Here is a 16,855-nt window from a genome sequence, read left to right on the forward strand (position 1 = left end):
TCTGAATGGAAGGAAAAGCTTTAGGTCGGAGAGGCTCCTCTGGAGAGCCCCAAACCAGCCTATATGCTTCCTCTGCAACCCGCTGGAGGGCTTTGGGTTGGGGGGAGGTTCGTAGCACCTTTCAACCCCTGCGGCTCCGTGTCTGTCAGTCCCTTGGCTGTGGTTCTCAGAACCACGTTCCGTGTTCCCGTGATGAAACGAGCTTTTAGGAACAAAGCCGTAACACTCCGTAACACCCCGCTCCCCCCGCAATAAAACACTCGGGCGTTTCAACGTGGTTTTATTGCGCTCCGGACCCCTCCGAGAGCTCAGCTCGGCCCCGGGGCAGCTCCGAGCGCTCCGTCCTCGGGGCCGGCCGAGGCCTGCCGGGCGCGGCGGTTCTGAAGCAGGCGGTAGGCCCGGACGCTGCACAGGTAGCCGCCGTACACCGTCAGCAGCATCATAGAACCGGAGAAAGCTTTGTAACCGAAATCAGCCAGCTGCTTGCCGGACACCATGGCCGCTCCTGTAACACAACGCGGCGTTCAGCTACCGGCTGAGCTACCGGCTGAGCTCCCTCCGCCCGTCCCGTTTCGCTCCTTACCGCCTCCCGTCAGCTCCGCTTCCGCCGCCGCCGCTCCAGCCTCAAGGCCGCACTTCCGCTCCCAGCATTCCGCCGAGGCGGGAAGCCGCACCACAGCACCCCCTCGCGGGGCCGCTCCTTCCTCAGAGCCCCGGCCGCTCACCTCCCCCCCCCCCACCGCTTCATCCCCGGCCGCTGTTCCGCTGGGCCTGCCCAGCTCTGACCTTTCAAGCACCCTGAGGTGTTTCTGCTCAATAAATGCGGCCTTGCGCGAGGCTGAGGCCCAGCGGCCTGGAGGAGACGGCTTCCAGCTTAAGGAGTTCCCGCTGAGGGAGGCGCAAGGCCTCTCCCGGAGTCCCTCTCCTTAAGGCCTCTCCTCCTCCATGAGGGCTCCCAACCAGCTGAGAGTTGTGTCCCCCCCCTCATCCCAAGCCCTGATTGCTCCTCAGCCTGAAGCAACAGCAGCCCAGAGCTGCAGAGCCCCCTGAGCCGTGCAGGAGCTGCAGCGCAGGGATGTGCTGAGGCTGCAGAACATAACTCCAAATGGCAAAGGGAAGACTTTTTATAGCTTGTGAACTCCCCAACGCTGGTGGCAAAGAGTGGGCTTTTGGAAAGCAAGGGGACACGGAGCAGCCCCAGGTGAGAGCTGGGGACCTTCAGGGCCTGCAGGAATGGACAGTGGTGGAGAATGGACAGTGATGCACCTCCATAGCAGATGGATTAACAGCTGAATTCCAGGCCGGAACAAAGATCTGCATCCTGCTGCAGGTGAGAGGCTGCAGTGTTTCAAGGGAGGAGAGCTCAGCCACACTGCGTGAGCCTCAAGTGGGATTCCTGAAGCCCATCAATACAAAGGGGAGCAGACATCGCGCCAGCCCTGCAAGAAGACACTGGACTTCCTTTATCCTCCCTTTAAACCTTGCTAAAAAAGTTCCTCATCAGACAGAGCCTTGAGCTGGCTACTTTGTGTGCTTTTCAGCTCAGTTGAATTTAAAGGTCGTAGGGTGCCACCAAGAACGCGTGTCTAATAAAAGGCACAGAAACAACTGCAGTGCCAGCAGATTAAATTCCCTTAGCAAGAGGGTGAGCAGAGAGCTAACGGGGCCTGGAAAGGTCACTCAGTGTGAGATGCATTTCAAAGAAAGACAAGGCAGGGAAGAGAAGTTGGGGAGAGCTGAATAAAACAGCACAGAATGTCCCAGGGAACAGCAGAGAAGGGGAGGGCTGGGGTACAGGCAGCACAGCAGAATCCTGACCTGGATCCTGCAGGCCTCAAGTAGAATTGGGATTGCATACCCATCTTTGCAATGCAATCTCAACACTGCAGCCCTCGGTTAAGATTTAGCACTGGAACTGCTGCTGAAAAAATATCAAGTGGGATGCAAGTGTGACCCAGCACTGCCCTCCTGCAGGTGTGTTCTTACTTCTGGAACAGCACACAAAGCTGCAGCCCCAGGAAGGAACTGACAGAGCCCTCTTCTATACCGTTAGCAAGAGCAACAGGCACCAACCCAAAGACAACGATGCACCAGAACCACAGAGTGAACAACCTCCTCCTCCCTTTCCAAATTTATTATGATTTTTACACATTCATGAAGTACACACTGCCAGTCAGAGAGCCTGCAGCACTGGGACCTGGCCTGAGGGCATTCAGCAAGACCTGCAGCAGATCCAACCCGCCCCAGATGGGAACAGCGAGCCACTGGACTCAGTGCCCTGAACAACAGCAGCAGCAAGGCAGAATCAGAGTGTCTGAGAGGCACGTGGCAGCCAGCTGGACAAGGGGCAAGTTTCAAAGGCACAGCACAAGGCATGAGACCTCTGTCCCCTGCTGTGCTGCTGGAGGGCCCTCTGTACCTGTTGTGGATCACGTCCTTCACTGCCCCTCGTGCTGCTGGTGGGCAGTCTCACAGGAGCAGTGAAAGCGTGGAACCTGCTTTCCTCAGCTCTTGTAAACCCACACAGAGAAGCAAAGGCCAGCCTAAGGTGCAAAGTGGAACAAGCCAGAGAGAAGGCAAAAAGCTGCTGTGGATCATTCCTCTAAGAGCAACGGCCCAACTGCTTTATCAGGTACACTGCCAAGGGCTATGCAGCCTGCCAGCTGCTCAGAAAGACTTTGGGGCAGTTGGTCCCTGCATTGCCAAAGCCAGCCAAAGAACAAACTGATATGAGGGAGGAGAGCTGGCCAGGGACAGGCAGCAGGCACAGAATTAGTACGGGCAGATCAGTGACAAAAGGGGTCAGAGGCCAGGGTCAGCTGTGAGAACAAAAAGTGAAATCATTGAGCTCCAAGGGCTCTCTCTGGAGCTACCCTCACGCAGGCAAAGTGCAGGCTGTGCTGTGCAGCAGAAGCAGCTGGTGGTAGCTGAGGAAGCTACACATGGCAAGGGGCAGGGAGCTTCTTTCTGTGCTGGTGCTTCTTAAAAGAGTGATGATCGGCTCCTTTGAAAGTCCTCAGGAGCTTCAGCCTCTGGTGGAGCCTGGCAGGGAACTGTGGCCCCTCTGTGAGGCAGTTAAGACATAAGCAATGGCAGCAAGCAGGGAAGAGCTGGTGTCATGCCAGGAGGCCTCATGGGGATAATAGCAAAGCTTGACCTGCCAGGCAGTGCCTCCTGCACAGCCTGGATCAATGACGACGACCTAGCAGCGTCTCTCTGAGAACTGAATCCACCAAAGCAAAAGAAAGGGAAAGGAGGAAGATGCTCAGCCCCTCTCAGGGCAGGACCTAGGCAGCAGCAGAAGCTAAATGAGCCCTTCAGAGAAAGAGGGAAATCAGCAGGTACCTCCGTGCAGATACCAGGCTCAGACTGGCAGTCTCCATGGCTGAGAAGAGGAACCTCTGCCCTTGCTGTGCTCTGCAAAGGCTCCCAGAAGTCTGCACTCCTCACAAAGCTGTAGCAGCAGCAAGGTGGTGTAGGTGGGAGCTCACCCCTCTTCTCAGCAGGATGTGTAGTTTTGCAGGCAGAGCCCATTTATAAGTGCTCAGGGTGGTTCTGGAGACACTTGATGACATCAGAAACAGGTTTGCCCTCATAGCAGATCTGATAGACAGCCGTGAAGAGGGGGAACCTATGGGCAGACCAACACAATCACTCAGAGCAGAGTCACAGCACCTGGTACACTGAGCAGCAGCAGGTGGGACAGCAGCTCACTGAGTTCAGACAGTGAGGGAGATTGGGGGGGGGGAAGGGGGGAAGTTCCACCCCCAGCCCAGCTTTGAAAAAGCAAACATGGGAGATGAGATCACTCACTTATCCACCATGTTCTTGGTTTTAAGGATGCGATTCAGCTCAGCAGACGTCTGGGGACCCTGCAGCTTCTGCCCATTCAACATCTCCTTCTCCAGCTGCTCAATAGACTAAAACAACCCAACAGAGAGGGAGTTGGACACTGTCATGCCATCCACTGTCCCGTGGTCACTCCCTTGAGCTGGGTTGTGGCACCGGGCAAGTGAAGGTTGATAACCTGGTGCTAACTGGCTCCACGTTGTTGCAGGTTTAAGGCTACCCTTGCTGCTCTGCTCACCTTCCCAGTCTTGGCAAAAGCCTCAGCCACTTTACGGTTGCGACCACCATAGCAGGTGGTGATGAGATCAGCGACCCCACAGCTCTCCAGGAAGGTGCTAGGGGTGACAGGACCCTTGCAGAAGATCTTGGCGAAGCTAATCATCTCCATCAGCCCCAGACGGATAACAGCAGCCTTTGTATTGTCTCCAAAGCCAAGACCATCGCAGAAACCAGCCCCTACGGCCACAACGTTCTGGAAAACAACAACACAGAGAGATGTGTTCCCAGCAAAACCCAGGGCACTTCTCTATCCACAGGTGCCAGTGTGATCCCATCAACAGACTGCTGCCTGCCCTGCCTGTCTGGTCACCACCATCCCTCCAAGCAGCTGAGCAGGACGTGCACAGAGCTCCTTCTGAAGCTTAGCCTTCTACCCAGCTGTCTCTGCAAGCTGGAGTGCAATATCCAGAGATCACTCAGTGCTCCCTGCAGAGCTCAAGCCCTGCAAAAACCGCAGTGAGCAGTTCACCCACCTTCAGAGCACCACAGATCTCTACAGTGTCAGCTTCCTGCACCACCGTGACCCGAAAGTTCGGTGTCTGCATCAGCTCCTTCAGGATCTGCCCCTGCTGTGCATTCTTACAGCCTAACAGTGAGAGAGAAGGGACAAGACGATGGAGCACACCCTAAAGGAGAGCTGCATTCCAACCCCATCCCTGTGGTCCTGCTGCATTCAGCACAGCAAGAGGAATCCGTTGCCCAAATGCTGGACCATGGCTAAACATTTGCAGGCCCCACCGTGTGCCAAGCACACATTGCCTGGCAGATAACCAAGGTTCAAACTTGGAGCTTCTAGAAGACAGGGAGGATATCCCTACCACAGAATTGGCCTGTCCACTTTTAAAGGCATCTTCAGAGATTGCAAAATATGGGTTTGGAGGCTGCTGTTCTCCCTGCATTGCCCTGCATCAGCGTGTCTCTGCGTGCTCACGGTGACAGCGTGCTCTGCTTACAGCTCTCCAGCCTCCTGCATGGCTTGTTTGCTTTTGTTCTAAATACAGACATTGTGAATCTTGTAACTTCTAACCCAGAGAACAGTTCTGTTGGTTTTGGCTGCTGTGTGTGATTCACAAACAGCGCGGAGGATGGCAGGAGGTGCCACCAGGTGAACTTTGAAGCAGCCCTGGCTAACAGCAACACGAGTCCAGGTGAGTGTCCCTTTGAAGCCCATTGAAACGAAAGCAAGAGAAGTATTTCCTAAAGGGTCTCCCAGGTGCCCACCCCATTCATTTGAGCCAGGCTGACCGCCAGATGTTCATAGTGCTGGCATAGAGCTTCCAGATGTTGGCTCCTTACCGATGGTTGTTTCGCAGAACTTCTCTTCTGCCACTTCACTGGCAATGTTGGCCCCCATGAGGACGCTCATGTCAATTCCCAGTTTCTCGTGGATGATGTCTGAGATCAACCTCAGCCCATCTGGTCCTTCATCCACCCCCTGGGAGACAACCAGGAGCAGAGATGAGCTGATGGCCTGGGAGTCTTGGCCCCATTCACCCCAATCCTGCCCCTGCCATCCCAGTAGCCCCCCATGCTCAGCTTCACCCCACTCCTCACAGCATGTAGGATCTGCTGTGGGCCCCTCACCCATCCCTACCCCATAACACCTCCAAATCCCCACAAGGCAGTGCCTGTATTCCCGCATATGCCGCTCTAAACCCAAACCCTGTTCATTGCAGGGGAGTTGGTCTGGATGCCCATTAAAGCTCCCTCCCAACTCAAAAAATCCTATGATATTCAGATCCTATGACTCCAATTTCTCCTCAAAAACCCCATCATGCCCCTGGCCGTGGCCCTGCTCACACCTTGATGAGCGACATCCCGATAGCACCTTTCTTCACATGGGCCTTGATCTGATCGCAGACTTTGCCGATGAACTGATGGGGCACCACGAACAGGAGGATGTCAGCCCCGGAACAAGCTTTCACCAGGTCGGGCTCCGCCACCTGCACAGCACAGCTACCATCAGGAGCTTCTCCACACTGCTTTGTAGAGGGGGGGCTGCCCTAACCCACAGCAATGGGAGCAGGGGGGTCTCAGTGACAAACTCCCCTTTTAGAGGGACTGGAGAAGCGCAGAGCGAAAGGCTCAGCCTGCCTCCCTGTTTGGGGGGAGCAACACGTGGCTTTGAGAGCAGCCCGTGAGAAACCAAAGCAAGGGCAAAGGTGGGCAGTGAGAACAACCAGGGCAGCAGCTCATCCCAAAGCTTGCCATGAGGTCATTGGGAACGCAGGAGCCCCAGCGCACCCCTTCCTTCACGCTGCTGGCACATGGGGCTGCAGCAGCACAGCGGCTTTTTATCACCTGTCACCAGGGTGATTAAACACGGCCCTGGTGCTCAGCAGGCCACCAGCAGGCACTCACCACGTTGGGGGGCAGTTTGTGCCCCGGCAGGTACTTGACATTCTCGTGTTCCGTGTTGATGATCTCGGTGAGCTTCCGACCTCCCACCTCCTCCTCCAGCACCCACATGCTCACCGTGTTCTCGAAGGTGCCCAGCCGTGCCGCATTGCTGCCCACGATCTTGGCGATGGCCGAGCCCCTGCGCAGGGTGGGGGGGACACGGAGCCGTGAGCGGGGGGCACCGGGGCTGCCGGCACCGGGGGGGGACCCCAGGAATCACGCAGCGCCCCCCGAGAGGGGCACCTGAGATAGGGGGGACCCAGAGGGCGCTCACCAATTGCCGGAGCCCACGATGCACACCTTCTTGCCACCCATGGCTCAGGGACGCGGGGCGCTGCGCAGCACGGAGCCCAAGGGCGCTATTTGAAGGCTGTGCCCGGTGAGGCCGCGGTCCGGCCCGCCCCCCACCCGCCCCTACCCGCCCCGCCGAACCGGACAGTGTCCCGGCCGCGGTGCTCACTGCCCCGGAGCAGAGGAGGAGCGGCTCAGGTCGCTCACAGCCGGCGGTGCGGCTGCCCTGCCTCTCTTTCCCTCCCCGTTTTCTGCAGAAAAGCCATTATATTTTCTTCCCCCCCCCTCGCTCCCTCCTCCTTCCCCCGGTAGGAAACACGAACCGACTGACTGCAGACCCAGAACGCAACCCCAGCCTTAACCCCAGCGGTAAGCAGCAGCGCTGACTGCTTGACCTTAGGAGCTGCCCTTGCTTCTGCGTTCAGGATCTCATGAGCGTTCTCAAGCTTTACCAAAGGGCAAAGCCCATCCTGCACGGTTCTTAACCCACCTAGGTGAACTTTTTCCTCCATGTTTTGCGGTGTGGACACCAGGCTGGCCAGCATTCAGCATCAGCTTAACCACCGGATTTCCCTTTTGCTCAAAATCCTTTGCTCTTTTACCACAAAAGCGCCCTGCAAAGGCAGAGATCCTTTAAGAAAGGCGCTGTGTAAAGGGCTAAAATGGGAAGAACGTTTTCTCTGCAGTTCCTCAAACCAGCTGGCTTTGTTTTAAAAGTGAAATGAATCCTCTCCCCCTTCCCAGGCAGATACACGACTTGTCATCCAAGGCAGCTGCTGAGAGAAAACGTACTGTCAGCATTGAAGGAGGACAGCTTCCTTCACAGGCTTTTATTAAAACTGGGTGACATCTACAAGGATACAGTACAAAAAAAAAAAGAAGTTTGGTCCATGGGAAGAAAAAAAAAACCAACAAAACAACCAACGTAATAGTTAAGAAAAGCAGTTATTCTGCAACAGCTATGTTTGCCTACGCAGTGTTCAGCATCCTTCATGTGCAACTACCCTGAGGAGTCAATGGGCTGCTTCATCAGCACCAAGACCTTCACCCCAGTACCACAGAGGAGCAGTTTCCAAAGGGGGGCAAAGGAGAAAGGGAGGGTCTATTAATCACAGACATGTGGGAACACAGACACAGGAGGAGGGCTCCCAAAATCATAGCAACCTTCCCAACCACACCACGGCCAGGTGCAGGGATTAGGGGGTGTTGGGGGGGGTTGTCAGTAATGTGGTTTTGCAGCTGTTCCAAGAGAACGTGGCCAGCTTTGCATTACAGTCTGTTTGCATTACAGTTCCAAGCAGAAATACTGAGATCTAGGCTGAGAGAGGTCCTTCTCTTACACCTGACCACTGGTTCACTAGTAAATAACTCCACAAAGAGGTATAAAGGGCTGCTACTCCCCATGGTAAAGAAAGTCTACTTGTACATTCCTGATCCATAACTTGACTAAAAAACACAGGAGCTTCAGCATGGAAACATCTGCTAACTCATACACACTTGGGGCTACCTCCATTCCCAAGGGATGGATCCACACTCCCAGATCCACAGGAAGGAGCCTCTGGTCCCCACAGCAAATGACTCATGGTAACTGTCCCAAAGGAATGAGCATACAATACTCTGCCCCGCACAACTGCACTGGGCAGCTACTGCATCCCCTCCCCACTACAGGGAAAGCAAGCAGCCAGCTGGCTTGCTGGAACCATAAGCAGAGTCTTTTTCTCAGCACTTCCATATCTTTGCTGTAAGACAATGCTTCATCTCCCCTGTGATTCCCAGCTCAAGGCAGTCTGTCATAAACATGGAGGGAGCAGGACAGGGAAAAAGGGACAAGGGAAGAAACAATTCTCTATACAGTCCAGTAACTTCCTCAAGGAGGAGAGTGACCTGTGAGGCAGCCCAGTGCAGCAGCCCCCTCCCAGCAAGGGAGGGGAGGGCTGGAGGTATGTCAGCATCCTGCCCACTCCATCTCCTGGTACCTTGCTACTAACAGAGGCGGAGACCAGACTAACCACCCTTTGAGCAGATTCTGGCTTCCCAGAGTCAGGTCTCACGTGTGCCACAACTAGATGCTAGTTGAAAAGGAATGGGAAGAGGAAGAGTTTCTGAACTCCAAGTCAGCATTCATACTGGCTACTGGGGACACTACAGGCAGCACGGAGTCAAGGGGAGGCTCTTGGAAGCCTTGGGACTGACAAGGCAACAGTCAGGAAGAAAACCAGGTAGAAGTGTGTACTTGTTGGAGCCTGTCTGCTTGCCACTCCCCAGAAGACCCCAGGTGTCCTAGAGCTGCCCCAGCAGGGACAGTGCCAGGATGGATGACGGTGCAGGCCTTGGCACCACAGTGTGGTTATGTGAGCCTTAACTGCGTGCTCTGCAGCACCCTGTCTCCACAAGCAGCTCTGATGCCTTCTGGTTGGGGAGGAGATGAGGACCTATGTGTTGCGGATTCCCAGGGCCTGCTCCAGCTCCTGCCGTCTTTGCTGGACCTGGAAGAGAAGAGTTGCAGCATTAACACAGACAGCAGCTCAGTGTTCAAGTACCACAGGGACCATCTGGATGGGGCTGAACACAAACTGGGATCATAATGCATTAGCGGTGTCTGAAAGCAAGGCTTAACACTGCCCCTTTTTCACCATGGCATCAGCCCCAAGAAGTGGCAGGTACACCCAGCCACTGAGTCTGGAAGGAACCCCTGCCTGGAGACACTCACCTTGGAGTAGAAGTATCTGCACACAGCTTCCTGAGCCCACGGCTGGAAGTAGAACTCGGCTCTACGCTCCTCTTCAGGATTCCCAACAACATCAGTCATCGTCTGGAAAGCACAAAGGACAAAGCAGTTCAGGGAGTACGAAAGCTCTGTGCTGAACAAAACTGCACCCCCTTTGCCTCAAAGAAACTTCAGTTCAGTCAGGTCAGGTCCTTATGTTTGATTTCAGTTCAAGTCTCGCTTTCTAAGCAGGAAATTGCCTTTCTCTCTCTGTGGGAGCTAGTTATAATGAGGGAAACATGTGACTGGATCCACCTTCCATACAAGAAAAGCTTTTACCTTCAAGTCCCGGCACTGGGACTGGAGCCAGTCATTGATGAAGCCCTGAGGATCTCGGGCAAAGCTCAGCATGAACTCACGCTGGGTCTTCAGCTGGTTAATTGTTTCTATTGTTTCATGGATCTGAAGGAGATAAGCACAGCATCGGGACTGCTGAATAGGGAAAAAATGTCAGAGAAACATGAAGAGATCCAACGTGTGAAGGTGAATTCTTACACTTTCTGGCTGATTTATCAGATAGGATTCACAGCTCCTAACTCCCTGCTCTAAAGGTTACTGGTTTTTCCACTGACCATTTGCTTTAAAACTCTGCTTTCAGGTAAAGCCATTTATCCACCCATTGTTGCCCTACTCCAGCTTCCAAATGCCCAACAGAGCAAAGCTGAACTGTCCCATTCAGAGCTCATCTTGCTCCACAGACACACTCCTATCTAGCAAAGAAGATGGCACACCTGAAGGAGCTCTTCCTACCTTGTTATCCAGAGCAGCAATTTCTTGTTGACTGGCAGTTGATAGCAGGAATGAATTCATCTGAGTCTTCAAGGTATCATCCACCTCCACATCAATGTCATAGCAGGCCGTTTTCTTCTGGTCATTAGGATCAACACTGGGGGCATCCACAAGGAAGGAAGCAGAAAGAGTAAGTCATTCAAGAAACCATCACATCAAACTGTGACTGCTTTAGGGTGATGCAGCATAAGGACTGTCAGCAGGGACAAGGCAAGCCAGCATGAGGTTCAGCTCTAACACCAAACAGCAAAGCTTCATTGATGTCTTTGCTGCATAAGGACCAAGTGACTGTTCCAAGCAAATTTCTACCCACATACGTGGTAATATAAAGGCAGTATGAGTTCCTTGTGAAAGAGAAGGATACAGTAAGTGTCAGAGGTACCCAGAGGTACCCAGGAAATAATGGCAGGCAACGCAGGGAAACTACTACTGAAAAACCAGAGCACATCATGCTATTTTTCTCTGCCAGCCTCATCCATCTTTTGTTCTTTCTAGAAATACAAAGCCAAGTAAAGCAGCCTCACCTGATCACGTGATTAATGATGATCGGTTCCGGGGGCATAAGCAGCGCATGAAGCCTTTGTGGAATTTCAGAGAACTTCATCCGCTGAGATTCAAATATCTGTGACAGAAAGACAAGGCTAAGGGAAGGAACAGGAGCTGTGCCAGACAGCTGCCTGCTGACCAGGAAAAGCTGAAGCAGTTGCTCATTCCCACCACAAATCCTGTTACCTGCTGGAGGTATTTGTCACAAATGACGTACTCCCGCTCGTGGGGGTCCTGGAGCTTGTGGGTTTTGATATATTGCCACAAAGCCTGGATGATCACTGGGCGAGTCTGAGTGTGGATCCCCAGCAGACGAGCCAAGCGGGGATCCAGTTTGAACTGGGGAGGCTGAAAGAAAAAGAACAGAGAGGTGAGAGGGGACTATGGCCACAGACCAAAGCAAATGCTGCATATGCCAAGCACTGCTATCCAACATCTCACCTGGTAATCGAGCATCAGAAGGACAGTGCAGCGCACATTGACATCTCCTGGCCTCTTCACCTGGAAGCCATCTGTCTCCTGAGTTGTAGCAGTTCTGTGCCACTGGAATACGTGCAACAGGAGGGGGATTAAGCTGCACCTACACACTCGATTCCTTTTGCTCCTGCTGCTTGCCACCCAACTTCCCCCACGACAGAAGATTCATCTTATTCCCATTTATAGTTTGAAACAAGAGTTAATGCATTTATTCAGAGCCCTGGCAAGTCAGTGGAAAAGCTAAGATAAGAATTCAAGAGAATTCAGCCCTGGCACCTAGCCACTTGTCAAAGCCTTAAATATCCCACTTCACAAGTTACCAACTACACACAAATTCAATCTGCTGGAACAGCAACCCATTTGTAGAGATAATACAGCAAAAAGAAGCAAGCTCACCTCTACCAGGTGATTGTCAGGGCCATAGAGGTCTTTATCAAGTTCAATGACCAGAGATTTAAAGAAGGATGAGAACTTTCTTTTCTGTTTGGTGGCATCGTATTTGGACAAAGCAGACTGCAAGCAACACAGGAAGGAAGAGAGAGTCAGGAGAGCAAGTTCCAGGACTCAAGCACAGGCAAGCTGCACGACAGTGTTCCTTTAAGTTGTGAACACTTACATTCATCAACACATGCTCGAAAATCAAGTTCCAAGTCAAAAATGGTGAAAGACTGGAGATAAAGATGAGCTTGGAGGAATTAACTTACTCAGCAATTACATAAAATGCGAGTGCCCTGGTTCTAAGAGCCAGGGTACACAAAGTGCTACTGATCGGCTCTCACCATTAATTCTTATAGCTATAAGAACTTTGTATAACTCATGTTCTGCCATGGGGATACCCATCGGTCTCCGAGTTGGGCTCTCGGTCTCGTCACCATCAGACTCCTTGGAAAACAGAGATGAAGGAGGATATCAAGCCCTTAGCTACACTCCCAGACACTAAGAAACTGGTTCAATTGCCAATTCCAGATCCATCAAATCAGCTCTGTGGTTGGGTGTCTCAGACTCACATCTTCTAGCAGCCTTCCTTCTACTCGAAGCTCCCAGGAGGCCACTGTTCCTTCACCATCCTCTGCATCCGACTTGGCTGGATTGAAGGTATTGGAGATAAAAATACGTAGCTTTCGCTTTTGCTGCAAGAAAAAGCATCAGGTCAGTATTTATTCTGAAGCAAAGGGATGAGAATCATGCTTATGTTTTGTTAAAACTAAGCTTAATATTCCTCTTTTCCTCATACATCCACTCCCAGGACAAACAGCACAGAGAGAGGCAGTCTTGGTCCACTTAAGTCCTGGGCATTACAGTTCTCTCTATGCTTATAGGGATATGACACAACCTTCAAAGCCCTCCTACTCTCCTGATAACAGTAAGTCTCTGGATGTCCCTTGCCAACCTTAATGGGTCGTTTCAAAGCCTCCTGGATATCCAAGCGTTTCCTCATGATCGTCTGGTCCAATTTCCTTTCAAAGGCCAGCAGGTCCATATAAGCTTGAGACTCAGGCACAAGTTCACGAATCTACAAGCAGAGCACAAGCCAATCAAGCATGCAAATCACTGTCGATTCCCCCACATCTCCCTATCAGCAGAGGCTGCCAACTGCACACGCCACTCACCCTCTGAGGTAGAATTTTGTCTGCCATCTTCTTCTTTTTAGCACTGTAAAGTAAGGAGAGCATTAAAATGGTAACCGTTCTGCTAATTAACAGTGGACATTCACAAAAGGAGCGAGATGAGGTTTGTGTTTTAGGACCGGCAATACTCTCAGCCCTGCAGCAGCTGATTGCCTTAATACATCCCCAAGGAAAGCACTGAAAACAAGGCTGCATCATTGGAAAGGAAGGCTTATGGCTCAATCTGCTTTAGACAGACTTTTCTAGGAGACTCAGGGATGCATTACCGACATTACCAAGGCATCACATTGTACTGTCAGAAACTGAATGCAAACTTGCTCTTGTCCAACAGTCTCACATTACTCTTTTATCTGCTGGAAGTTCCTCTCTAGCAGAGACGAAGCTGCACAAGAACATCAAAGTCTCTTTCAGCCACCCAACAAACAAAAGCAGCGATGAGAGGCCCAGGCCTGGCTCTGCACACAGAAAAGCTTTGTGCTGCTCTGAGCAGCCAGCAGATGACACCAAGTCAGTGCTGGCCCATTCAGAGAGAGCCTGCAGCTCAGTGGTGCCTGCCCTCACCCCGAAACACGGATCTTGTCCCATAGGGCTTTGTGGGGAGAGAAGCAACGTGTCCACATCCAGCTGGGGATGCCCTGAGCACCCTCACTGCTCTGGTGATGCACAGAGGATACCATGAAGACCCACTGGGCCCAAGGATGCCCTGAGACTCCTCTTTGCCCTCGGGGTGTCCTGAAGAACCCTGTTGCCATAGGAATGCCCAAGGATATACCCAAGACTCCTCTGCCATCCCAGGGATGGCCCTGCTGCTCTGAGGATGCCCAAGGGACATTTTGAGACCTTCTCTGTCTCGGGAGGAGCACAGGGAAGACCTGGGAGCCCCATCTGCTCCAGGGACCCTTCCTATTTCAGGGATGCCCAAGGATATCCTAAACCTCTCACTGCACCGGCAACATCCCGTGGACACCCATTGTCCTGACAACCCCCCTGCTGCCAAGAGGCTGACCAGACGACGTCCCAAGAGCCTTGTTACCCCAGGGTTGTCCCAGCAATGTCTCAGCTCCTCCCTCTGCTCACTGCTCTGAGGATGGCCAAGGATGCCTTGTGATCCCCCCCCCCTCTGCACAGAGATGCCCTGAGCCCCCCCCGGCGCCCCCGTCTCTTACTTGTGGTTGCGGTTGGGCACTGCCTGGGGCTGCACCTGCTGCAGCTGCTGCGGCGCTGGTCTCTTGCGGGCCTGATCCAGGCCGGCCTGCGCCATGCCGGGTCTCACTGCCGGGCTCCCACCGTATCCAGGCGGCCCCATGGAGGGACCCTGCGGCGCCAGGCGGCTGCCCGGTAACATGCCGGGGCGCTGCGGGAGGAAGAAGAATCCGCTCCAGTGACCACCGGGGGGAAGCCGGCCCCGTCCTCGTCCCTCCCGCCCCGCCCCGCACGCCCCCGCCGGCCCCTCCCCTGCCTCACCGGGTAGGCGGCCCCCGGCAGCGGTGAGCGATACAAGCCTTGTCCCGGGGCCGGGCCCATGCGCACCGGTCCGCCTGGAGTGCCCGGACCCAACGTTCCGGCCCCGGCTGCGGCCCCGCCGCCTCCACCGCTGGGAGTCACCGACTGGAAGCCCGCCCGCGCCGCCATCTTCTTCAGCACAAAGAGGAGCGGGCCGGAACCGGAGCTCTGATATAGAGAGAGCGCGGATAGAGCGGCAACGCCTGCAGACAGCGCCCTCTGCCGGCGGGAGGAGCTGCTGGCGGTGGGAAACGGGGCGTGGGGGAGAGGGGGGAAGGGACGGGGGTCCTGGGTGGGGAGGGGGTCGTAGGTGCGTCCAAGGGTCAGTGCTGTGTGGGAATAGAGGTCTGGGGGTGTGTGTAGAGCTTGGGGAGGGCAGTGGGTGAGGCAGAGGACTTGGAGAGGGCTATGGGAGGGGGTTGGGTTTGGGGGTTTTAGAGACCATGGGGTATTTGTAGGGGGGATGTGGGAGGTGTGGGAAGGGGCTGCGTCCTGTGGAGGTGCACGGACCATAGGGAAGTGTTTGAGGGTGCAAGGCCCTGGAGGACAGCGCTCATGGCATCGAGCCTCGATGCTGTGACGGAGTTGGGGTGGGGGCGCCGTGGGTCCCCTATTCTCACAGGTGCTCTGTGCCCGTGTTTGGGATTGCTTTGCTTAGGGCTGGGGACGCCTGGAGGAGGATTCCTCCCTCCTTCCGTAGAAGGCACAGCGCTGAATTAAAGGCCGCTTTTTGCAAGTATTAGCATTACTTTCCTTATCCCCAGGGCACTCATCCGTGTGGTTGCTCATAGAGCAGAGGGACCTGCATCCAGCCTGCATTAATCCATGAATAAAATCCAAGAGAGCAGCCACGCTGCAAGTATGAATTAAGCAATTAATGCTAATCACGGGCCATTTAGGAAGCTGTCCTGTACACTGCGTGGCATTGTTGACTGAGAAGTGGGGAGTTGTTGGCACCTTTTCCACCAAATTCAGTGTTTCCTGACCTCGATGGAAAACACGATGCCGTGAGCACAGCCATTAGCTGTTGTCTCAGCATCCGTGTGTCCGTGCAGTTAATGTAATGCCACCTCCAACACAGCCTTGGCGCCCGGCTGCCTGATGAAATATTCATGGTGAGGAGAAGCGGTGGAACTTATCTGCTCCGTATTGTTCAGATGCAGCGACTTCAAGTGAGGCTTAAAGCCCGGCAGGAGCCTTTGGACGGGGTTAGGAAGTGGCTGGGAGGGATAGAGGGAGAGAGAAATAAGGGCTGAGCTGAGAAATGGACTCTTTCCAGTAGCAGTTCCCTGTTGCCTGGATCTGGGGAGCCCAGCACTGAGCCCAGTGCTCCAGTTGTGGCCTCCCCAAGGGCAGAGCAGAGGGGAGGTGCACCTCTCTCCATCACCCTGCTGGCCAGGCTCTGTGCAGTGCACCCCTGGGTATCATTGGCCTTCTTGTCCACCAGAGCACACTCCTGGCTCGTGGTTACCCCATTGACCACCAAGAGACCCACATCCTTTTCTGCAGAGCTCCTTTCTAGTAGATCAGCCCTTGTCTGCTCATCCAACCCACACTTAAGAGCTGTGGGTTCCTAAGAGCTGAGCATGGTATCACCCCAGCTCCCCCTCTCCAGGGATGTTCTGTTGCCAGTTCTCCTTGTCCCCTGTCATTAGCTGTGTTTCATAAGAAGCAGGGGAGGGCAAAATAACCCCAGTGTCTCCTTACACTTGTCCTTTCTCCTTCCCTCAGCCTGAAGGTTTGCTTGGTTCACTGCTCAGTGAAATGCTACCCGTGCACCTTCGTTTCCTGCACCTGCTGGCATGAGGCATCTCTGCTGAAACCTTCCCCAGCCCGCGTGGCTCTGGCTCCAGGCAGCCGAGCAGCATCCAGGGCTGTGTAATTATAGCCCAGTGCCTGTTTCTGCTGGCAGCGTTAGCAGAGAGCAAGTGGTAACTAGGAGTTATTGCTGTGGAGGAGAGGAGGTGATGCTATCAGTGCCGCCGCTATCTGCATGGTGTGTGATTAATCCTTGCTCTGTAGGGTTCCAGCAGCCACACAATCAGCGGTGTGCAAGCAGGTGCTTCCCAGCAACCTCAGGCTGAGGCGTGCAGCACCTTGTCCTCACGTGCATTGTCAGTGATGCTTCCTGGGGAGTGTAATTAACTCCTTGTCTTGTGCGCAGTGTGCACCGACAGCCTTGGATGCACACTCTGCATGCATCACAACACCTTGTAGCCCGCCAGCTGTTCACAGCCCATCCCTATAATCCCGAGCAATGCAAGGATCCTCGTTCCTGCTCTGGTGGTACAAGGATGGTTTGCACGTTGGAGCTTGGAGTCAGAAA

The 16,855-nt window shown here is 53.9% G+C and overlaps 3 protein-coding genes across 5 annotated transcripts; all 3 read right to left on the reverse strand.

The window, feature by feature from the left end:
* Positions 1-260: 260 nt before the first annotated feature.
* COX14 (cytochrome c oxidase assembly factor COX14) lies at positions 261-683 on the reverse strand. The gene is made up of 2 exons (XM_072357943.1): positions 584-683; positions 261-505 (listed from the first exon to the last, which is right to left on the reverse strand). Exon 2 carries the CDS (start codon positions 495-497, stop codon positions 309-311), a length of 189 nt encoding a protein of 62 aa, XP_072214044.1. The 5' UTR covers positions 498-505; positions 584-683; the 3' UTR covers positions 261-308.
* Positions 684-2,103: 1,420 nt separating this feature from the next.
* On the reverse strand, positions 2,104-7,468 carry GPD1 (glycerol-3-phosphate dehydrogenase 1). 2 transcript variants are annotated; one of them, XM_072357941.1, is made up of 8 exons: positions 7,310-7,468; positions 6,490-6,667; positions 5,931-6,071; positions 5,425-5,563; positions 4,602-4,714; positions 4,088-4,321; positions 3,814-3,920; positions 2,104-3,631 (listed from the first exon to the last, which is right to left on the reverse strand). In XM_072357941.1, exons 1-8 carry the CDS (start codon positions 7,369-7,371, stop codon positions 3,535-3,537), a joined length of 1,071 nt encoding a protein of 356 aa, XP_072214042.1. In that variant the 5' UTR covers positions 7,372-7,468; the 3' UTR covers positions 2,104-3,534. The 2 variants fall into 2 exon arrangements, with proteins under 2 accessions (XP_072214042.1, XP_072214043.1); XM_072357942.1 differs by lacking the exon at positions 7,310-7,468 and adding an exon at positions 6,803-6,932 and having other exon boundaries at positions 2,106-3,631.
* Positions 7,469-8,035: 567 nt separating this feature from the next.
* SMARCD1 (SWI/SNF related BAF chromatin remodeling complex subunit D1) lies at positions 8,036-14,749 on the reverse strand. Of its 2 annotated transcripts, none has more exons than XM_072357939.1 (13): positions 14,491-14,749; positions 14,193-14,380; positions 13,009-13,051; positions 12,789-12,911; positions 12,406-12,528; positions 11,795-11,911; positions 11,363-11,464; positions 11,108-11,269; positions 10,900-10,997; positions 10,337-10,472; positions 9,866-10,018; positions 9,530-9,631; positions 8,036-9,305 (listed from the first exon to the last, which is right to left on the reverse strand). In XM_072357939.1, exons 1-13 carry the CDS (start codon positions 14,656-14,658, stop codon positions 9,252-9,254), a joined length of 1,569 nt encoding a protein of 522 aa, XP_072214040.1. In that variant the 5' UTR covers positions 14,659-14,749; the 3' UTR covers positions 8,036-9,251. The 2 variants fall into 2 exon arrangements, with proteins under 2 accessions (XP_072214040.1, XP_072214041.1); XM_072357940.1 differs by having other exon boundaries at positions 9,866-9,988; positions 14,491-14,746.
* Between the last annotated feature and the right edge of the window lie 2,106 nt (positions 14,750-16,855).

Source organism: Excalfactoria chinensis, chromosome 28, assembly GCF_039878825.1.
Source record: "Excalfactoria chinensis isolate bCotChi1 chromosome 28, bCotChi1.hap2, whole genome shotgun sequence".
NCBI lineage: Eukaryota > Metazoa > Chordata > Aves > Galliformes > Phasianidae > Excalfactoria > Excalfactoria chinensis.